Source organism: Scyliorhinus torazame, chromosome 12, assembly GCF_047496885.1.
Source record: "Scyliorhinus torazame isolate Kashiwa2021f chromosome 12, sScyTor2.1, whole genome shotgun sequence".
Classification (NCBI taxonomy): Eukaryota; Metazoa; Chordata; class Chondrichthyes; order Carcharhiniformes; family Scyliorhinidae; genus Scyliorhinus; species Scyliorhinus torazame.
In genome coordinates, this window is record NC_092718.1 from 96,529,193 (window position 1) to 96,553,043 (window position 23,851).

General features: G+C 50.6%; 1 protein-coding gene across 1 annotated transcript in view; it reads right to left on the reverse strand.

The window, feature by feature from the left end:
* LOC140386581 (cobalamin binding intrinsic factor-like) overlaps positions 1-23,851 on the reverse strand; it is a 94,938-nt gene that overhangs the window by 55,430 nt on the left and 15,657 nt on the right. Inside the window, exons 3-7 of the mRNA XM_072469026.1 lie at positions 21,881-22,030; positions 17,723-17,875; positions 15,081-15,250; positions 11,362-11,548; positions 1,303-1,600 (exon numbers count right to left, since the gene is read on the reverse strand). Of these exons, the coding sequence (XP_072325127.1) occupies positions 1,303-1,600; positions 11,362-11,548; positions 15,081-15,250; positions 17,723-17,875; positions 21,881-22,030 (958 nt within the window). The remainder of the gene's footprint in view (positions 1-1,302; positions 1,601-11,361; positions 11,549-15,080; positions 15,251-17,722; positions 17,876-21,880; positions 22,031-23,851) is intronic.

A 23,851-nucleotide genomic window follows, 5' to 3' on the forward strand; every position in this document is an offset into this window, starting at 1 on the left:
GGAGCCCGGTCAGGTACCGCTTATGTACAGGTTAGGGGGCCAGGTCAGGAACAGGTTAGGGGGCCAGGTCAGGTACAGGTTAGGTGGCCTGGTCAGGTACAGGTTAGGGGGCCACGTCAGGTATCGGTTAGGAAGCCCGGTCAGGTACAGCTTAGGTACAGGTTAGGGGGCCAGGTCAGGTACAGGTTAGGGAGCCCGGTCAGGTACAGCTTAGGTACAGGTTAGAGTGCCAGGTCAGGTACAGGTTAGGGGGCGTGGTCAGGTACAGGTTAGGGAGCCCGGTCAGGTACAGCTTAGGTACAGGTTAGGGGGCCAGGTCAGGTACAGGTTAGGGAGCCCGGTCAGGTACTGTTTCGGGGGCCCGGTCAGGTACAAGTTAGGGAGCCTGGTCAGGTACAGGTTATGGGGCCCGGTCAGGTACAGATTAGGGAGCCCGGCCAGGTACAGTTTAGGGGGCCCGGTCAAGTACAGATTAGGGAGCCCGGTCAGGTACAGCTTAGGTACAGGTTAGGGGGCCAGGTCAGGTACAGATTAGGGGGCAAGGTCAGGTACAGGTTAGGGGGCCAGGTCAGGTACAAGCTGGGAGCCCGGTCAGGTACAGCTTAGGTACAGGTTAGGGGGCCAAGTCTGCTACAGGTTAGGGGGTCCGGTCAGGTAAAGGTTAGGGGGCCAGATTAGAGGGCCCGGTCAGGTACAGGTTAGGGGGCCCATTCAGGTAACGGTTAGGGGGCCAGGTCAGGTACAGGTTAGGTATAGGTTAGGGGGCCCGGTCTGGTACAGGTTATTTACAGGTTAGGGGGCAAGGTCATTTACAGGTTAGGTACAGGTTAGGGGGCCAGGTCAGGTACAGGTTAGGGGGCCTGGTCAGGTACTGGTTAGGGAGCCCGGTCAGGTACAAATGATGTGATCGGGTCAGGTACAGGATAGGTACAGGTTAGGGGGCCCGGTCAGGTACAGATTAGGGAGCCCGGTCAGGTACAGATTAGGGAGCCCGGTCAGGTACAGCTTAGGTACAGGTTAGGGGGCCAGGTCAGGTACAGGTTAGGGGGCCAGGTCAGGTACAGGTTAGGGGGCCAGGTCAGGTAACGGTTTGGGAGCCCGGTCATGCACAGCTTACGAACAGGTTAGGGGGCCAGGTCAGGTACAGGTTAGGGGGCAAGGTCAGGTACAGGTTAGCCAGCCAGGTCAGGTACAAATGATGTGATCGGGTCAGGTACAGGATACGTACATGTTTGGGGGCCCTGTCAGGTACAGGTTAGGGGATCGTATCACGTACAGGTTGGGTAAGGATTGTGTTGCTACCTGAACTGCGTGGGTAAAAGCCTTTCTGCCTCCTCCATGATGTCCAACACGGAGGATCCCAGAGGCACGTTCAACAGCAGCCAATGGTTGAACGTGTTGAAGACGGTGTCCATCACTGTGTAGTTGACTCTGATGAATGTCGTGGGTTTGCTGGTGGAATTGGTGAACAGCTTGGCTGTGGGGAATATGCGAGGTCTTGTATGTGAGGTGTGGGCGGGGGAGGGAAGGGTGGGGGTAGGGGTGGGAGGCGTGCTGTTGTCGACAGTCAGCCCCTTTCGGAAGATAAGGGGAAGGTCATCTGCAGAGAGAAAATGGTCTGATCAGCATTTACTCAATCTACCATTGGGAGGGCGAGAGAGACAGAGGCAGAGATAGAGAGAGAGAGGCAGAGAAGAGACAGGGAGGCAGAGACAGAGAGGCAGAGATAGAGAGAGTGAGGCAGAGAAGCTACAGAGAGGCAGAGACAGAGAGGCAGAGATAGAGAGAGTGAGGCAGAGAAGATACAGAGAGGCAGAGACAGAGAGGGAAACAGAGACCTTGGGTGATAGAGAGAGGAAGACATAAAGAAAGAGAGAGAGAGGCAGAGACATAGAGATAGATGCAGAGAGAGACATTGAGAGAGCCAGAGAGAGGGAAGTAGAGGCAGAGAGAGAGAGATAGAGGGAGACAAAGAGGGAGAGAGAGACATAGTGAGAGGCAGCGACAGAGAGATGTGATACAGTGAGAGGGTGGGAGATAAAATGTGAGCGAAATAGAGAGAGAGATACAGTGAAAGAGAAGAGGACAGGGAGAGGAGAGAGTGAGGGAGAGAGAGAATGACAAAGAGAAAGAGATGGATGATGTGTTGGGTATGCCGGGTCTGCGGGGACTGCGTTTACTGCAGCAGTGAGAGAGACAGGCTTCAAGCACTTGAAGAAATGCAACTCGATTTTATTGAACTCTTAACTATCATACATACTTTAACTATGGGTTGACACTATGCTGACTTGACTGGAGACCTGAGGATAACCTGACCAGACTATCTTACTACCACTTGGTGTATGTTCTAGTTGCTGCTCATGGCTTTGACTGTCTCCGAGGCTGCATCCCAAGAGAGCGGGAAAACTAGTGCCCTCTGGCTTTATAGTGGTTGTGTTCTGTCTGGTGATTGGCTGCATTGTGTTCACTGGTAACCCTGTGTGTCAATCACTGCCTGTCTGTGCACCATCATATACCTGTGTGTATATTATGACATCTCCCCCCCTTTTTTTTTTACTAATTTAAAAAAATGTGTGTAGGTCAATAAATAGTGAGTGTGTGTGTGTACAGGAGCCTGACTATATACAAAGTATGTTAACGTATTTACATGGGAAGGTGTCTAGTGCAGATAGAGGGCAGATAACAAATTAGGAAGAAACAAGATGTACAGATGTGTAAACGGATCACAAGGCAATGCAACATTCAGTCTATAAATTCAGTCTCTGTGGCGGGCGACGAATTCTGGTTGACCGCCTCAAGGGTGGGTCAGGGGCCGTCTGCACTGGAATAGGCGGAACTGCCTCCAATGTAGAGGTCGGTAAAAGAACTGGCAGATCGGTGGCCTTGTGGAAGGGCGCGTCCTGAGGAACCAGCATGCGAGGCGGGACATCACGTTCAGGTGGCGGGCGTGGAAGTAGCCGCAGTGCCCGCCTATTACACCGAAGAAAGGAGAAATCATGCATGCGAACGAGGAACGATCTTGGGGCAACTTACTTAACCACCACTGATGTGGCAGACCAGCCACCGTCAGGTAGCTGAACACAAACTCGGTCAGCAGGAGCCAGAGAGGGAGATCTGTGGCGTGGGCGTCGTACGCCGACTTGCATTGAGCCCGAGACTGTTGCATCCTCTGCAGGAGCGGAAAATTGTCAAGGTCCGGATGTGGATAGCCGGCACCGCCGTCTGTAGTGTGCGGTTCATTAGCAGCTGTGCTGGGGACAGGCCAGCGGACAGAGGAGTCGCCCTGGAGGCTGACAGCGCCAGGTTAAAATCCGAACCCGAGTCAGCAGCTTTGCACAATACCCTTTTAACAATGTAGACCCCCTTTTTCAGCCTTCCCATTCAACTGGGGGTAGTGGGGGCTTGAAGTGACGTGCGTAAAATTGTACAGCCGGGCAAAATCCGTCCACTCTTGGCTGAAGAAACAAGGGCCATTATCAGTCATAACTGTAAGTGGAATGCCATGACGGGCAAAAGTCTCTTTGCATGCCTTGATGACTGTTGCTGATGTGAGGTCAGTCAGTCTGACCACCTCGGGGTAGTTGGAAAAATAGTCCATGAGGAGAACATAGTCTCGGTCCTTTGCATGAAAGGGGTCAATACCAACTTTGGACCATGGGGAGGACACCTGTTCATGCGGCTGTCGAGTCTCTTTGGGCTGAGCTGGCTGGAACCTTTGACACATTGGGCAATTGAGGACCGTGTTGGCGATATCCTCACTGATGCCTGGCCAATATACTGCATCTCAGGCTCGACGGCGACACTTTTCGACCCCCAGGTGACCCTCGTGGATTTGGCCGAGGACCAGCTCTCGCATGCTCTGTGGGATTACTATCCTGTCCAGCTTCATTAATATGCCGTCCACTACTGCTAGATCGTCCTTTATATTATAAAACTAGGGGCACTGCCCCTTTTGCCAACCATCCGTAAGATGTCGCATTACCCGCTGGAGTAAAGGATCCCTGGCCGTCTCCTGACGAATTTGCACGACCCTTTCATCAGTGGCCGGAAAGTTGGATGCACAAAACTTCACCCGAGCGTCTATCTGACAGACAAAGTCCGACTGCTCACACGGCGTGGTGATGGATCGAGAGAGTGCGTCGGCCACAATGAGCTCTTTGCCCGGGGTGCAGACCAGGTCAAAATCGTAGCGGCGGAGTTTGAGAAGGATACGTTGGAGCCGCGGCGTAATATCATTGAGGTCTTTTTGGATGATGTGAACCAATGGCCTGTGGTCTGTCTCGACCGTGAATTTGGGGAGTCCATACACATAATCATGGAATTTGTCAATCCCTGTGAGGAGACCCAGGCATTCTTTTTCAATCTGAGCGTATCGTTGCTCAGTAGGTGTCATGGCTCTAGAGGCATATGGGACTGGGGCCCAGGAGGAGGATTCGTCCCGCTGGAGGAGTACTGCCCCAATGCCAGCCTGGCTCGCGTCGGTGGAGATCTTCGTCTCCTTGGCGGAGTAGAAAAACGCCAGTACCGGGGCCTTGGTGAGTTTCGCCCTGAGCTCACGCCACTCTCGCTCATGAGCGGGGAGCCACTGGAAGTCCGTAATTTTTTTGATAAGATTGCGGAGAGCTGTGCTGTGTGATGCAAGGTTGGGGATAAACTTCCCAAGGAAATTGACCATCCCAAGGAAGCGGAGGACCGCCTTCTTGTCCTCCGGGGTCTTCATGGCGTTAATCGCTGACACCTTGTCTGCATCTGGCTGCACACCGAACTGCGAAATATGGTCGCCAAGGAACTTTATTTCTGCTTGACCGAACGAGCATTTGGCTCTATTGAGTCGGAGGCCATGCTCGTGGATCCTGTGGAACATTCGCTTGAGGCGATCGATGTGCTCCTGAGGAGTTGTGGACCAGATAATAATATCATCGACGTACACTCGCACCCCCTCGATGCCCTCCATCATTTGCTCCATTATACGGTGGAACACGTCTGAGGCGGAGATGATGCCAAAGGGCATCCGGTTGTAACAGTAGCGACCGACCGGGTTGTTAAATGTGCACAACTTTCGACTGGACGCGTCCAGCTATATTTGCCAAAACCCCTTGGAGGCATCCAGCTTCGTGAAAAGCTTGGCGTGAGCCATTTCGCTGGTGAGCTCTTCTCGTTTCGGTATAGGGTAGTGTTCCCTCATGATGTTACGGTTCAAATCTTTGGGGTCGATACAAATGCGAAGTTTCCTGACAGTTTTTTGACACAGACCATGGAGCTAACCCAGTCCGTGGGCTCAGTGACCTTAGAATGGCGCCCTGGTCCTGGAGGTCTTGCAGCTGCTGCTTGAGGCGGTCCTTGAGGCAGTGCCGGCACCCGACGCGGTGCATGAACCACAGGTGTGGCATTCAGCTTCAGCAGTATCTTGTATCCCGGTAAGGTAGTGTACCCATACCTTCGAAGACGCTGTGGTATTGTGCTATGATGTCATCTAATTGGGCTTGGAAGTTGACATCTGGCGAGGCCGCTGCCTCTGTGGACGACATGGTGTGAACCCGCTGCACAAGATTCAGGATTTTGCAGGCAAAATAAAAACCGAGCAAGGAAGCTCTGTTGGTTCCTACAATTTCAAAACGTAGGGTTGCTTTTGAAGAACATGGCATGAGCCAGTGGCAGCAGTGGCATTGCCATTGTAGTCGAGGAGCTGGCAGGCTGGTGGAAGAATGCTTGGCTTGACGCGGATAGTGTCAAGGTCAGACTTTAAAATGAGGTTTGCTGAAGCGCCGGTGTCCAGCCTGAAGCGTATGCGAGCCTTATTGACCGTAAAGGTGGCACACCACTCGTCGTCCGGATCAATGCTCACCACAACTGGGAGTTGTTTCACCTTCTTCGCTGAAAGCATTGTATGCTTGGTGATGATGTCCACCTGGAATGGGGATGTGAGCCCCTCAGTGTCGGAATCTGGAACCATGTCGGAGTCGGAGTCTGCAACGGGTTGCTGTACTGACCGGATGTTCCTGCGCTGCGACTGGGATCGCGGTGCGGTCGAACGATGTTCGGTTGTCGGCCTCGCCGTCCCCTTGGTCGTGATGCGCATGCGCAGGAGCCCGGGAAAAGCGCGCGAAATGGCCACCCTCATCCAGACTCAGGCCCTGGAGCTGATTTACGGCCTGCACCCGCTCCGCATCGTGGGCGCCTTGCCGCGCCATCTCTGCCGCCTTGATATGGGAGTTGTTAGCTCGTGGAGGACGCAGGTTTCGATGGCGATGGTAAGGGTGAGCTGCTTAACTTTAAGGAGCTGCTGGCGAAGGGGTTCGGAGTGGACCCCAAAAACGATCTCATCGCGGATCATGGAGTTGGAAATGGAGCCGTAGTTGCAGGACTGCGCGAGGATACGGAGGTGGGTTAAGAAGGACCGAAAAGGTTCATCCTTACCCTGCAGTGTCTGCTGGAACGCATAGCGTTCAAAGCTCTCGTTGACTTCGATGTCACAGTGGCTATCGAACTCCAGCAGGACTGTTTTAAACTTTGTCTTGTCCTCACCTTCAGCAAAGATGAGGGAGTTGAAGATGTGGATAGCGTGGTCCTCGGCTGTAGAGAGGAAGAGAGCAATCTTCCTGGCACCCGATGCGGTTTTGAGGTCGGTGGTGTCAAGATACAGCTGGAACTTCTGCTTGAAAATCTTCCAGTTAGCACCGAGGTTGCCGGCGATGTGGAGCTGCGGGGGGAGGGCGGACACTGTCCATGTTACCGGATGGCTGATCGCTGGTCAAAGGCAGACTATCTCAAGGTAGGTTAGTCAAACTCGAGCATGACTCACTGGTACCATGATGTGTTGGGTATGCCGGGTCTGCGAGGAGTGAGAGAGACAGGCTTCCAACACTTGAAGAAATGCAACTCGATTTTATTGAACTCTTAACTATCATACATACTTTAACTATGGGTTGACACTATGCTGACTTGACTGGAGACCTGAGGATAACCTGACCAGACTATCTTACTACCACTTGGTGTATGTTCTAGTTGCTGCTCACGGGCTCTGACTGTCTTAGAGGCTGGATCCCAAGAGAGCGAGAAAACTAGTGCCCCCTGGTTTTGTAGTGGTCGTGTCCTGTCTGGTGATTGGCTGCTGTGTTCACTGGTCATCCTGTGTGTCAATCACTGCCAGTCTGTGCACCATCATATACCTGTGTGTATATTATGACAATGGAGGGTGACCGAGAGGCAAGGAGAGGGAAATATGAGACAAGTAAGTCAGAGAGGCAATGGGAGAGGTAGATGGAGAGCAAGAGAGGAGAGAGAGAGAGAGGAGAGTGTAATGATGCACATTCACAGACTTTGTTTGAAACACAAAAGATACTTATTAATAAGAAAAACTCCTGAGACGCAGCCCCACGGCTGTCCCATCCCCGACATGTCTTTTCGACGTATTCTACCAAAGAGAGGACGCCATCCCTGGCCTGATTGCCCACCCCCTCGCCTGATTACCCCCTGGCCTGATTACCCCCTGGCCTGATTACCCATCCCCTGGCCTGATTACCCCCTGGCCTGATTACCCATCCCTGGCCTGATTACCCCCTGGCCTGATTACCCATCCCCTGGCCTGATTACCCCCTGGCCTGATTACCCATCCCCTGGCCTGATTACCCCCTGGCCTGATTACCCCTGGCCTGATTACCCCCTGGCCTGATTACCCATCCCCTGGCCTGATTACCCCCTGGCCTGATTGCCCATCCCCTGGCCTGATTACCCCCTGGCCTGATTACCCCCTGGCCTGATTACCCATCCCCTGGCCTGATTACTCCCTGGCCTGATTACCCCCTGGCCTGATTGCCCATCCCCTGGCCTGATTACCCCCTGGCCTGATTACCCCCTGGCCTGATTACCCATCCCCTGGCCTGATTACCCCCTGGCCTGATTACCCCCTGACCTGATTACCCCCTGACCTGATTACCCCCTGGCCTGATTGCCCATCCGCTGGCCTGATTACCCACCCCCTGGCCTGATTACCCCCTGGCCTGATTGCCCATCCGCTGGCCTGATTACCCACCCCCTGGCCTGATTACCCCCTGGCCTGATTGCCCATCCGCTGGCCTGATTACCCACCCCCTGGCCTGATTACCCCCTGGCCTGATTGCCCATCCGCTGGCCTGATTACCCACCCCCTGGCCTGATTAACCCCTGGCCTGATTGCCCATCCCCTGGCCTGATTACCCCCTGGCCTGATTACCCCCTGGCCTGATTGCCCATCCCCTGGCTTGATTGCCCATCCCCTAGCCTGAGTACCCCCTGGCCTGATTGCCCCCTGGCCAGATTACCAACCCCCCCCCCCCCCCCCCCCCAGCCTGATTGCCCATCCCCTGGCCTGATTTACCCCCCCCCCCCCCCCAACAGCCTGATTGCCCATCCCCTGGGCTGATTACCCCCTGGCCTGATCACCCCCTGGCCTGATTATCCCCTGGCCTGATTACCCCGTCGCCTGATTACCCCCTGGCCTGATTACCCCCTGGGCTGATTATCCCCTGGCCTGATTACCCCCTGGCCTGATTATCCCCTGGGCTGATTACCCCCTGGCCTGATTACCCCCTGGCCTGATTACCCCCTGGCCTGATTATCCCCTGGGCTGATTACCCCCTGGGCTGATTACCCCCTGGGCTGATTACCCCCTGGCCTGATTACCCCCTGGGCTGATTACCCCCTGGGCTGATTACCCCCTGGCCTGATTACCCCCTGGCCTGATTACCTACCCTCGTCCCAGTTGGTCCCTCAAGCCAGGTGACACTCTTCAGCTCTGTTGCCCTTGAGACAATCAAAATTACCAGAGAGAGAGAGTAAGGAGAAGAGAGAGCGAGAGAAGAGAGAGTGAGCGAGTGCGAGACAGAGAGAGGGAGAGGATAGATACAGAGAGGGGGGGGAGGATAGATACAGAGAGGGGGGGGGAGGATAGATACAGAGAGGGGGGGAGGATAGATACAGAGAGGGGGGGAGAGACAGAAAGAGGGAGAGGAGAGAGGGGGGGAAACAGAGATGAGAGAGTCAGAGAGAGTGGGTAGAAAGGAAAATAGAGAGAGAGGAGGAGAGAGAGAAATATAGTGAGGCGAAAGACAAAAAGAGAGACAAGCAGAGAGAGTGAGGACAGAGAGACAGACAGACAGAAGGAGAGATAGATAGAGGCAGAGAGGGAGGGGAGAGAGTGAGTGAGACGGATTGAGACAGAGAGAGTGAGACAAGGGGACAGAGGGGAGAGAGAGTGAGAGAGAGAGTGGACGAGAGAGGCAGGGAGGCAGAAGGGTGAGTGAGAGAGAGAGACGGAGAGAGAGAGAGAGAGAGAGAGAAAGAGAGTGACAAGGAGACAGGGGGAGAGAGAAAGAGAGAGGACAGGGAGAGGAAACCATAGAAATCATAGAATTTACAGTGCAGGAGGCCATTCAGCCCATCGAGTCTGCACCGGCCCTTGGAAAGAGCACCCCACGCCTCCACCCTATCTCTGTAACCCCGTAACCCCACCCAACCATTTTGGACACTAAGGGCAATTTAGTCATGGCCAATCCACCTTACCTGCACATCTTTGGACTGTGGGAGGAAACCGGAGCACCCGGAGGAAACCCACGCACACACAGGGAGGATGTGCAGACTCCGCACAGACAGTGACCCAAGCCGGGAATCGAACCTTGGACCCTGGAGCTGTGAAGCAACTGTGCTAACCACTGTGCTACCGTACTGCCTATGAGAGAGAGAGAGAGAGAGATGTGAAGAGAGTGAGAGAGAGAGATGGAGAGAGTGGGAGATGTTGTTTTAAGTGATATAACCGTTGTACTGATGTACACAGAACATAGTTGTTTGACTAGAGAGATGATTTATTAACAAACACTCTCTCCCTGTCTCTCACTCTGCCTTCTGCTTCCCTGCCTCTCTCGCTCACTCTCTCTCTCTCCCCCGTCTTACTTTCCCTATCTCACTCTCCGTCTCACTCGCGCTCTCCCCTCTCTCTCTGTGTCTCTCTGTCTGTCTCTCTGTCACTCTCTCTCTGTCTCTAGAAAGATAACTAACAAACTAAAATACAGACGATGGCTATTTCATGAATTCAATGAATTCTCCTTGAGCTACTCTACATGTGACTCTCTATATGTACGACTTACTACCAACTGGCTAGTGTGTTGAATCACATGATAGATCTCTATCGCCACCCACTGGTTGGAGGTCGCATTGCTAACTATGTACAGAACTATCACCACAAGAGAGAAAGAGAGAGAGAGAGAGATAGGAAGAGTGGAGAGAGAGGGGAAAGGCAGAGTGAGAGAGACAGACAGGGAGACAGGAAGAGAGAGCGAGACAGAGATAGCGAGTGTGAGAAAGACAAGAGGAGAGAGATAGAATAGGGTAGATTGGGAGTCAGAGAGTGTAGAGCGGAAGGGAAACAGAGATAAGCAACATCGGAGCGAAACACAGCGAGGGAGAAATTAGAGAGGCTGGTGTGTTCCGTGATCTTGTCTTGCAACGGTTCTACAGAACTACTGGTGACTTAACCAGAATGATGATTTATTGATGTACACATGATAAGGTAACAATCAGAATGTTATACGTAGAGTTACATTAGATTCTCCTGAAACTACCCTTATATGCCACTGTTACTCCTGCATGCCTGACAATTTCTGCTGGTAGCCAGATATCACATGACTGATATCTGACACCACCTGCTGGTGGGAGGTCGCACTGCTGAGTATATGAAATATTATCAGGCATATCACCACAGGTGGGTATGATGATTGTCCCTTTCAGGACAACACAGCAGAATAAGGATCGCATGATCTGTGTGACCAATCAGGATTCAGAGTGTGAAGTGACTCCTTGGTGAGAGAGGGTCCCAAGCAAAGAAACATTTTGGGAGCTCGCTACAGCCATGAGGTTGTGAAAGTGCATTTATTAATTTACAGAGAGGAAGAGAGGGGAGAAATGTGGTAGAGTCAGGTGGTTAGGAGGAAAGGGATTGAGGAGAGTAAGTGGCAAATAGAGAGATTGTGGGAAGAAAACCAGGGAGAAAGAGAGAGGATGGGGTGGGAGAGAGTGAGAAAGAGAGGAGGGAGAGAAGATTAAAAGTGGCAGTGAGGGAGAGATAGAGACAGACTGACAGACAGAGAAACCGAGAGAGTTAGAGAGACAGAGAGAGAGAGACAAAGAGAGAGAGAGAGACAAAGAGAAAGGGACAGAGGGGGTGGACAGAGGAGGATGGACTGAGAGGGAGAGAACGAGGGAAAGAGACAGGCAGAGAGGAGCCCGAAAGTCAGACATGAGAGACAGAGAGCATGACAGAGAAAGTCAGACAGAGAGAGAGAAACAGGAAACCTCTCTTTCTCCGGACCCCAGATCCCATTCACTAACCTGTGTCCCTGGAGCAGTTCAACTTGTCGATGTCCAGGAGGGTTCGGTTTTCCAAGGAAGGTATGACGAGTGAGGCTGCCCGGGGATTGTTGAAAGACCCGTTGGAGATTCCCTGGAGGAGATTCCCCACAGACCTCCGACAGTCCCAGGAACCCGGAGGAAGCAAGTCATAATTTGCAGTCAGTGCCTGAGAAACATAGCGCAATATCGGTTAAATCTTTTCAAACACAATGTTAAACAACATAGAATCATTGAATCATAGAACTTACAGTGCAGACGGAGGCCATTTGGCCCATCAAGTCTGCACTGGCCCTTAGAAATAGCACCCTACTTAAGCCCAGAACTCCATGCAATCCCCGTAACCCAGCAACCCCTCCTAACCTTTTTGGGGGGGACACGAAGGGCAATTTAACATGGTCAATCCACTAACCTGCACATCTTTGGACTGTGGGAGGAAACTGGAGGACCCGGAGGAAACCCACACAGACACGGAGAGAACGTGCAGACTCCTCACAGACAATGACCCAAGGCGGGTATCGACCCTGGGACCCTGGAGCTGTGAAACAACTGTGCTAACCACTGTGCTACCGTGCCTACCTTGTATTGTTATAGCACCCTTCACATTGCAACTCATGGCCAGGTGCTTCACAGGCAAGTAAATCAGACAATTCTAAGGTGTATATTTAAAGGAGAGAGAGATGGAGAGGTGGAGAGGTTTAGGGAAGGAATTCCAGAGCTTAGGGTCCTCCAGGCAGATGAAGGTACGGCTGCGAATGGCGGAGTGACGGGAATCGGGGTTAATCAAGAGGCCGTGATTGGAGAGGTTCTAAATATCTGCTCATAGGAACTCCTGACCCTTGTTCAAACATAAGAGGCAGGAGGGGGAGGAGGCCATTCGGGCCATCGATCTTGATCTCCTATTCAACAAGCTGATGGCTGACCTTCTCTCTCAACTCATTCCTGCCCTATTCCTTGATTCCCAAGGTGCCCAACAATCTCTTGATCTCAGTCTTGACTATACTCAGTGATGGAGCACCCACAACCCTCTGGGATAGAGAATTCCAAAGATTAACCACCCTCAGAGTGAAGACTTTCCTTCTCATCTTAGTCCAAAATGGCCACCCCCAAATCCTGAGGCTGTGACGCTGTGGTCTAGACATTTCGGCCAGGGGCAGTTGATGGAGGGTGGGAGAGGAAACAGTTTCTCAGTGTCTGCCCTGACCAACCCTCTGAAAATTCAATACCTTTCAACGAGATCACCAACCATTCTTCTAAACGCCAGAGAACATGCCCCCATTCTGCACCATCTCTCCACGTAGGACAACCCCCTCATCCCAGGAACCAATCTGTTTAACCTTCACTGCAGTGTCTCCAATGCAAGAATATCCTTCCTTTAACATGGAGATCAAAACTGCACACAGTATTCCAAATGTGGCCTCACCAAAGCCCTGTGCAATTGTAGAAAGACTTCTTTACTCCTGCCACCCAATCCCTTTGCAATAAAGGCCAACCTCCTCATACATACATAGAAAATAGAAGCAGGATGAGCCCATTTGGCCCTTCGAGCCTGCTCTGCTATTCATTATAACCATGGTTGATCATCAAATTCAATACCCTGATCCCACCTTTCCCCTATATCCCTTGATTCCTTTAGCCCCAAGAGCTATATCTAATTCCTTCTTGAAATTACACATTTTGGCCTCAACTACTTTCTGTGGTAATGAATTCCACAAATTCACCACTATCTGGGTGAAGAAATTTCTCCTCACCTCAATCCTAAAAGATTTACCTCTTCCCCTCAAACTATGACCGCTAGTTCTGGACTCCCCCACCATCGGGAACATTCTTTTTGAATCTACCCTGTCTAATCCTGTTAGAATGTTATACGTTTCTGTGAGATCCCCTCTCACACTTTGAAACTCCAATGACTAGAATGCTAACCGACTTAATCTCGCCTCATATGAAAGTCCCGCCACCCCAGGAATCAGCCTGGTAAACCTTCGCTGCACGCACTCCATTGCAAGAACATCCTTCCTCAGATAAGGACACCTGAACTGCACAAAATACTCCAGGTATTAATATATATATCATATATAATGCTCATTGCTGGCTCTCTCTGTGCTTGCCTGCTTTCTGTAATTTTAATGTACAAGGATACCCAAATCGTCCAGAGCTCCCAACCCATTTTAGCCTCTCACAGGAGTGAATGACTTCACAGTTCCACTATTACATTCCCCCTGCCATGCCTGCCCCATATGATCAATCTGTTGAGGCTCCTTTGTGTCTCCCACACAGCTTACATTTTCAATTAGTTTTGTACTGTCAGCAAAACAGGATATATTATCCATATCTCCCTCACTGAAGCCATTGATTTAGATTGTAAATAGCCGAGGTCCCTGCATAGATCCACATGGAATCCCCCCTACTACCACCCCCCCCCCCCCCCCCCCCCCACTTCCCAACCTGCACAACTCCTCCCCCAACTAATTAATCCTGCCAACTCAAAATGAGCTCATTTCACCCGAGTCTGTCTTTTGGCTGTTAACCAATTCTGAATTTCTTGATTACGAGTTCAGGGAGACGACCACTGCATTAATGTCTTGTCAATTACTCTCTATGGAGGTTAAGAGAAACTGGTGAATGGTTAGGTGGATTGGCCATGCTGAATTGACCCTTCGTGTCCAAAGATGTATTCATACTACTGCCACCAATAATAATAAGAAGAAGCATCTTTATTGGTGTCACAAGTAGGCTTACATTAACACTGCAATGAATTTCCTGTGAAAATTCCCTAGTCGCCACACTCCAGCACTTGTTCCGGTACATTGAGGGAGAATTCAGAATGTCAAATTCACCTGTCAAGCACGTCTTTTGGGACTTGTGGGAGGAAACCGGAGCACCCGGAGGAAACCCACGCAGACACGGGGAGAACATGCAGACTCCGCACAGATAGTGACCCGAGCCGGGAATCGAACCCAGTTCCCTGGCACTGTGAACATAGAACATACAGTGCAGAAGGAGGCCATTCAACCCATCGAGTCTGCACTGACCCACTTAAGTCCTCTTAAGCCCACTTAAGACTTCCAGCCTATCCCAGTAACCCAATAACCCCATCTAGCCTTTTTTGGTCACTAAGGGCAATTTATCATGGCCAATCCACCTAACCTGCACGTCTTTGGACTGCGGAAGGAAACCAGAGCACCCGGAGGAAACCCACGCACACACGGGGAGAACATGCAGACTCCGCACAGACAGTGACCCAGCGGGGAATCGAACCTGGGACCCTGGCGCTGTGAAGCCACAGTGCTATCCACTTGTGCTACCGTGCTTCCCCAACCACTGTGCTACCGTGCTGCTAGCCACTGTGCTACCATGTAGATTAGGTAGGGTTATGGGGATAGGGTAGGGGTGTGGGCCTAGATAGAATGCTCTTTTAGAGGGTTGGTGCAGACTTGATGAGCCAAATGGCCTCCTTCAGCACTAGGAGTTCTATTAGTTCATATAAATAGGGGATGTCTGGGATACTGGGTGGTGTGGGCGGAGAGCTCAATAACTCTCTCAATAAAGAAAAGCTCTGTGTCATGGTTTGGTTTCACCAGGAGGCTTGGATTATATTAACAGGCTAGACTACATTACAATTCAGAGGTGACGAGGGGGACCGGGAGTTAAATACAAGCTTTGCCAACAACCTATGATTTGATGCATTACTGGAGCAATACCTGGACCGCCAGACCGGTGGTGTTGAGATCTCCAATTGTTCCGTCACAGTGAACATTGGCAAGGATACGGGCGATTACACTCTGCAATGCGGATTCAATCATGGAGGTGCGACAGACACAGTTTTCAAAGCTCATGCACCTCAAGCCCAGGGCAGCAATGGACAGCGTATCTAGGAGATCATCAAATATCAGTTGTAAAAAATAGAGGAGAATGAGGTGCATTGATTTATGTTAAATACATACATGTATCAACCTTACTTGGAGCACTGTGTACAACCCTGGTCTCTATATATTTGGTTAGATCACACATAGAGCACAGTGTACAGTCCTGGTCTCCACTTCCCTTGGATAGTCCATACTTGGAGGGCTGTGCACAGTAATGTTCTCCCTATCCCTTGGCTAGCCCACACTTGGAACACTGTGTGCAGTTCTGGTCTCCATATCTCTTGGTAGACCATACTTGGAGCAATGTGCACAGATCTGGTCTCAATATTCCTTGGTTAGACCACACTTGAAGCACTGTGTGCAGTTATGGTCTCCATGTGCCTTGGTTAGACCAGACTTGGAGCACTGTGCACAGTTCTGGTCTCCAGATCCATTTGTTATACCACACTTGGAGCACTGTGCACAGTTCATAAGCACCCCTGGTGTTCATGGTCCACACAGGCCTCCTCCAATGCCCTCTTCAAAGAACAAAGAACAAAGAACAAAGAAATGTACAGCACAGGAACAGGCCCTTCGGCCCTCCAAGCCCGCGCCGACCATACTGCCCGACTAAACTACAATCTTCTACACTTCCTGGGTCCGTATCCTTCTATTCCCATCCTATTCATATATTTGTCAAGATGCCCCTTAAATGTCCCTATCGTCCCTGCTTCCACTACCTCCTCCGGTAGCGAGTTCCAGGCACCCACTACGCATCTGCATTTGTCTCTAAGAATTATAGTCCAATATTGCCAGATAGAGACCATTGGGCCCAACATGCTTTCTGCTGTGATCACATGAAGCAGCTTAGTTCATTCCAAGGATATTGGAAAAGTACTTTACTTAAATCATTCAGAGGATGTGGGCATCGCTAATTAGAACAGCATTTACTGTCTAGCCTAGCTGCTCTTGAGAAGGGAGAAGGTGGTGGTCAATGATAACCCCCTTCTTGAACTGCTACAGTCCCTGAAGTTTAGGTACACCCACTGTGCTGTTAGGGTGGAATTTCCAGGATTTTGACTCAGTGGCAATGAAGGTACGGCCGAAGTATTTCCAAGTCAGGATGGTGTGTGACTTGGAGAGGAACCTCCAGGTGGTGGGGTTCCCATGTATCTTCTGCCCTTTTCCTTCTAGATGGTAGTGGTCGTGGGTTTGGAATCTTGGTGAGTTCCTGCAGTGCATCTTGTAACAATAATAATCTTTATTAGTGTCACAAGTAGGCTTACATTAACACTGCAATGAAGTCACTGTGGAAATCCCCTAGTTGCCACACTCCGGCGCCTGCTTGGGTACACTGAAGGAGAATTCAGAATGTCCAATTCACCTAACAAGCATGTCTTTCGGGACTTGTGGGAGGAAACCGGAGAAAACCCACGCAGACACGGGGAGAACATGCAGACTCCGCACAGACAGTGACCCAAGCTGGGAATCGAACCTGGGACCCTGGCGCTGTGAAGCGACAGTGCTAACCACTGTATTACCATGCTAGATGTTGCTCCTACTGTGTGTCGGTGGTGGAGGGACTGAATATTTATGGAAGGGTGACAATCAAACTGGAATGCTTTGTCCTGGATGGTATCGAGCTTTTTGTGTGTTGTTAGAGCTGCACCCACAGAATCATAGAATCCCAACAGTGCAGAAGGAGGCCATCTGGCTCACTGAGTCTGCACCGACCCTTCGAAGGAGCACCCCACACAGGCCCAATTCCCCTGCCCTATCCCTGTAACCCCACCTACCCGTTTGGACATGAAGGGCCAATCCACCTCAATTGCACAACTTTGCACTGTGGGAGGATACCGGAGGACCCGGAAAAACCCACGCAGACACGGGGAGAACGTGCAAACTGCACACAGTCACCTGAGGTCGGAATGGAACCTGGGTCCCTGGTGCTGTGAGACATCAGTGCTAATCACCGCGCCACCGTGCCGCCCCATCCAGGCAAGTGGAGAGTATTCCATCACACTCGTGACTTGTGTCTGGTACACGGTGGACAGGCTTTGGGGAGTCTGGAGGTGAGTCACTCACCTCAAGATTCCTCGCCTCTGACCTGCTCTGGTAGCCACAGTATTAATATGGCTCGACCAGTTCAGTTTCTGATCAATGCTAACCCCCCAGGATGTTGATTGTGGGGGATTCAGCGATGGTGATGTCCTTGAATGTCCTGGGCAATAGTTGGATCCTCTCTTGTAGGAGATGGTCATTGCCTGGCACTTCTGTTCCGGGAATAAAACTTGCCACTTGTCAGCCCAAGCCTAGATATTGCCCAGGTCTCGCTGCATTTGGACATGGGCTGCTTCAGTACCTGAGGAGTCACGAATGGTGCTGATCATTGTGTAGTCACCTGCGAACATCCCCACTTCTGACCTTATGATGGAAGGCCATTGATGAAGGAACTGAAGATGGTTTGAGCTAGAAATACCAGTCGCTCCTGAACTCACCGACAGGATAAGCGATTTCTTCCCGAATGGAGAGCTGAACAGCAGAGCTGAAAATCTGCTCGATCGTCTCGCAGGGTAAGCATACGGAAGCCTTACAGAGAGCGAGTATAGCCAGGCTAATCTGATGGAAATCTGTCAGAGGTCTTCCACTGCCTGATGAATAGAAAATATTAGTCGTCATGGTGGAGGATATGACAACGACAACACTTGCTTGTCATTTTGTAGAACCTGTAACAGCGTAAACCATCCCACATTGCTTCACATCAGTAATTGTTCAAAAGAAATTGAGCCACATAGGAGATGTTATGGACAGGTGACCAACATCTGGGTCAAAGAGCTTGGTTTTCAGTCACATCTTAAAGGAGGAGAGAGAGAGGTAGAGAGGTTTAGGGAGGGGATTCCAGATCTCAGGGCCTCCCCCTCCCCAGAAAGCTAAAGGCACGGCCAGTAACGGTGGAGCGATGGGAATCGGGGGATATTCAAGATGCTGGAATTGGAGGAGTGCAGAGATCGCAGAAGATTGTCGGGGCTGAAGGAGGTTACAGAGATAGGTTGGGTTGTAGAGGGATGGAGGAGGTTACAGAGATAGGTCGGGTTTTAGGGGCTGGAGGAGGCTACAGAGATAGGTTGGGTTATAGGGTGATGGAGGAGGTTACAGAGATACATTGGGTTGTAGGGACTGGAGGAGGTTACAGAGATAGATCGGGTTGTAGAGGGATGGAGGAGGTTACAGAGATAGGTCGGGTTTTAGGGGCTGGAGGAGGCTACAGAGATAGGTTGGGTTATAGGGTGATGGAGGAGGTTACAGAGATACATTGGGTTGTAGGGACTGGAGTTGGTTACAGAGATAGATCGGGTTGTAGGGGGATGGAGGAGGCTACAGAGATAGGTCGCGTTATAGGGGGATGGAGGAGGTTACAGAGATACATCAGGTTGTAGGGGCTGGAGGAGGTTACAGAGATAGATCGGGTTGTAGGGTGATGGAGGAGGTTACAGAGATACATCAGGTTGTAGGGGCTGGAGGAGGTTAAAGAGATAGATCGGGTTGTAGGGGGCTGGAGGAGGTTACAGAGATAGATCGGGTTGCAGGGGGATGGAGGAGGCTACAGAGATAGATCGGGTTGTAGGAGGATGGAGGAGGCTACAGAGATAGGTCGGGTTGTAGGGGGATGGAGGAGCTTACAGAGATAGATAAGGTTATAGGGGATGAAGGAGGTTACAGAGAGAGGGAGGGTTTTAGGGGGATGGAGGAGGTTGGAGAGATAGGTTTGCTTGTAGGGGGATGGAGGAGGTTATAGAGATAGGGAGGGATGAAGCAATTGAGGCATTTAAAAATAAGGGTGAGAATTTTCAAGTGAAGTTGTTGTTTGTCTGGGAGCTCGTGTCTATCAGCCAGCACAGGGCCTGATGTGCGAACGGGGCTCATTGTGAGTTAAGACACGTGCAGCAGGCTCTGGATGAACTGAACGTTACAGAAGGGACAATGTGGGAGAGCTTGTTGGAATAGTCGAGTGTGAAGGTGACCAAGAGACAAATAAGGATGGCTGCAGCAGATCACATAATCATAAAATTACAGTGCAAAAGGAGGTCATTTGGCTCATCGAGTCTGCACCAGCCTTTGGAAAGAGCACCCCACTTAAGACCATACCTCTATCCCATCCCAGCAACCCTACCTAACATTTATGGACACTAAGGGTAATTTAGCACGGCCAATCCATCTAACCTGCACATCTTTGAGGAAACCGGAGCACCCGGAGGAAACCTACGTAAACACAGGGAGAACGTGCAGACTGCACACAGACCGTGACCCAAGCCAGGAATCGAACCTGGGACCCTGGAGCTGCGAAGCAACAGTGCGAACTACTGTGCTACCATTCCGCCCATTGACCTGAGACGGGGTGGAAAAGGGAATGGGGAATGTGTTTGAGGTTGTGGCATTAGCTAATCGAGAACAACGATGACCCACTCTCACAAACTTTACCCAATCGGGTGCATTCAATAAATTCCAATCTCAACACCCTTGATAATAACTTTACTAATGCATTCACAGGAGTGAGCTAGAGAGGATTTGACACATTCCTATAGAATCCTAGAATGGCTTGTCAAGAAAAAGGGCATAGGAACAGGAGGAGGCCCTTCAGCCCCTTGAACTTGTTCCCCCATGGAATAAGATGTCTGGTCAACTACCTCAACTTCCTCCTGCCCTCTCCTTCGATTCCCTTGGTGCCCAACAACCTTCTGAACTCAAGCGTGAATATACTCAGAGATTGAGAACCCACAACCCTCTGTGGTAGAGAATTCAAATAATTTACCACCACTTCGAATGAAGAAATTCCTCCTCATCTCCATCCAAAATGGCCACACCCAAATCCTCAGATTGTGACCCCGTGTTTGAGAGACTCTCCAGACAGGAGGGTGGAGTGGGCGAAGGGTTGGGGGTGGGGTAGTGGTTGGAGGGGGGGGGGGGGGCTTAAGGAACCAGCTCCTCAGCATCAACCTTGTGCAATCCCCTGAGAATTTCCTCTTTTTCAATGGGATCAGCTCTCATTCTTCTAAACTGTGGAGAATGTTGGTCCATTCTACAATCACAAAATCAGCTCATCCCCGGAATCTGTCTGGTGAATGTTACAATCCCAGCCGACGTCACTACTGGGCGATCGTTTCCCAGAGCAGAACCCCGACTCAGTGGATCTTAATCTATGTTTATTTTTTGTTTTTCAGAAAAGGGACGGAGTTCTCTTGCCTTCCAGTAGCATGTTTCTCCGTGGCCCGCCATTGGCCAGTGGCAGGGTGTTCTGGTCCCGCTGCTTTCATTGTGATTTCCCATTGATTCCACCCCAAGCTGCCTGGAAACCCATGGCGGGGGTGGGCCGTCGGCGTGACCAGGATATCTCACCGGTGTGAAGAGCCCAAAGATCTCACCCATGGATGAACAGGGTCGCAGGACTACTGATCAACTTTTAACAAAAGGATAAAATCTTTTTTAAACAAAAGAAGATGAACTATGATACACTACACCTTCATCACACCTCTATCTTTAATGATATGTACAGATTAAAAAGGATAACATAAGTTAGAAAATCCATCTTATACTCTTCTACTCAATAACCTGTCCTGCCTCCTACAAACGCTTCTCTATCAACCCAGTTCTCTCCACTCCACCTTTGAAATTGCAGCTCCTGTTGTCTCTTGTCATCCTTCCTGTCAAAATCTATCCGTTCCTGCTTTACTGTTTGAGAATTTCACCTCCTGACTCCCCAAAACCTGTCCACAAGGCACACGTCAGGAGTGTAATGGAATATTCTCCACTTTCCTGGATGAGTGCAGCTCCAACAACACTCAAGAACCCCAACACCATCCAGGACAAAGCAGCCTGCTTGATTGGCATTCCTTCCACAAACATGCACTCGCTCCAGCACTGACGAACAGTAGCAGCCGTGTGCACCATCTACAAGATGCACTGTAGCAATTCACCAAGGCTCCTTAGTCAGCACCTTCCAAACCCACGACGACTACAATCTGGAAGAATAAGGGAAGCAAATACCTGGGAACCCAACTTCCTGGAGGTTCTCTCGAAGTCACTCACCACCCTGACTTGGAAATATATTGGCTATTCCTTCACTGCCATGGGGTCAAAATTCTGGAACTCCCTACCTACACCTCATGAACTGCAGTGGTACAAGATGACAGCTTACCACCACTTCCACAAGGATCAATTAGGGATGGGCAGCAAATGGTCGCCTAGCCACCAAAGCCTAGGTGGCTTTGTGAACAGTGTCCGTCCAGTGAACAAATACATTTTTTAAAACCCACCAGTCGGCACATGTCCTCTTTACATCTGTTGTGGTCTCCATTGTTTCTGTCCTTCCACCTTTGTATGATTGCCTCTAGGTCCCAACTGGGAGCCAAACATTTGCCACTCTCTGACCAGAGGCAGGGTTTGACCTTTTCTGCCCATGTCCCCGATGGTGAAAGGTCACGCTCTGAGCATCCCGGGCACATCTCTGTCCCTCACATCCTCCACCCATCCACCACCCCCCTTCCTCTCCATTTGTCACAAACTCCCCCTCTCCCCCCCCCCCCCACCCCTACCCCAGCCTCTCTTTACTCCATTCCCAGGACATTAATGATGATCTAAATCAGAGTCCAATTACTCACCCATATGAGCGATGTCCATCTCAAGCTTTTCCGTAAGCAACGCCACCAGGTTCACCCGCTGGTCTCCAACCACCAGGTTGAGCGGATCGTTACAGGAGGACAGGAGAGCCATCATGTGCCAAGCAGCAGCCCCAGGAGAGAATTCGGTACCTGTCCCCAAGTGGGAGAGAAGATACGGAAACTTTAACAATCCCGTCAGGAGCACAACTCACTCCGGAAGGTGATGAAACTGAGGAGGCAAGTGCTGAAAGGGTTTTCACAAAGTGAGCAGCGAAGATTGAGAACGCACTCCCTCAGAATGCAGTGGAGGCAGAGTTGATGGCTGCTTCCAAAAGAGAATGGGATCAATATTTCAAATTGTAGAGGCAAAGGGGAAGGAGGTTTGGAAATGGGTAAACTGGACTGTTCCGTGAAAGAGCCAGAATGTAGTGAATGGGCTGAGTGGCCCTCTGTGTGGTACAATCACTAATTGGTGAATGCCATTTGGTAGGGAAAGTATAGGTGCCGCACACTCGTGGGGAAATCAGAAGATTTGGATTTGCTGTTATTGTCACGTGTACCGAGGTGCAATTAAAGGTATTGTTCGATGTACAGTCCAGACAGATCATTCCATGCATGAAAAAGCACATAAATACAGAAACACACAATGTAAACATACACATATACATAAATACACAATGTAAATACATAGACACAGGCATCAGGTGAGCATATGGAGTGGACTACTCAGTAGAGAAGATGTGTGGAGAATTCAGTTCACTCCATAAGAGGGTCATTCAGGAGTCTGGTTACAGTGGGGAAGAAGCTGCTTTTGAATATGTTTGTGCGTGTTCTTAGACTTTTGTATCTCCTGCTTGGTGGAAGAAGTTGGAAGAGTGAATGAGGCAGTTGGGAGGGGTCTTCTATTATGCTGCCCGCTTTCCCCAGGCAGCGGGAGGTGTGGACAGAGTCAATGGATGGGAGTTGGGTTTGCGTGATGGACTGGGCCGTGTTCACGACTCTCTGTAGGTTCTTAAGGTCTTGGGCCGAGCAGTTGCCATACCACACTGCGATACAGTCAGATAGGATGCTTTCTATGTGCATCTGTAAAAATTGGTAAGAATCAATTTGGACATGCCAATTGCCGTAGTTTCTTGAGGAAGTATAGGTGCTGTTGTGCTTTCTTGGTCGCAACATTGGCATGGGTGGACCAGGACAGATTGTTGGTGATGTGCACACCTAGGAATTTGAAGCTGTCAACCATCTCCACCTCGGCACCATTGATGCAGACAGGGGTGTGTACGATACTTTGCTTCCTGAAGTCAATGACAAGTCCTTAGTTTTGCTGACAATGAGGGAGAGATTGTTGTCATTATACCACTCCACTTGGTTCTCTATTTCCCCCCTGTACTCTGACTCATAGTTGTTCAGGATCCGACCCAGTACAATCGTGTCATCAGCAAACTTGTCGATGGAGTTGGAGCTACATTTTGCCATGCAGCCGTGTGTGTATAGGGAGTGTAGTGGAGGGCTAATAATGCAGACTTGCGGGGCCCCAGTATTGAGGACTACTGTGAAGGAGGTGTTGGAAATGGGACAATCCTTACTGATTGTGGTCTATAGATCAGGAAGTCGAGGATCTAGTTGCAGAGGGAGAAGCCAAGTCCTAGGTTTTGGAGCTTTGGATATGAGCTTGGGTGGGATTATGGTGTTGAAGGCGGAGTTGTAGTCAACGAACAGGAGTCTGGTGGAGGAGTCCTTGTTAATGAGATGCTCCAGGGGTGAGTGTAGGGCCAGGGAGATGGCATCTCCTGTTGACAGGTTGCAGCGGTATGCGAATTGCAGTGGATCAAGGCATTATGGGAGGATGGAGTTGATGTGTCTCATGACCAACCTCTTAAAGCACTTCATAACGATAAATGTCAAGGCCACCGGACGGTATCATTGAGACATGTTACCTGGTTCTTCTTTGGCACAGATATGATGGTGGTC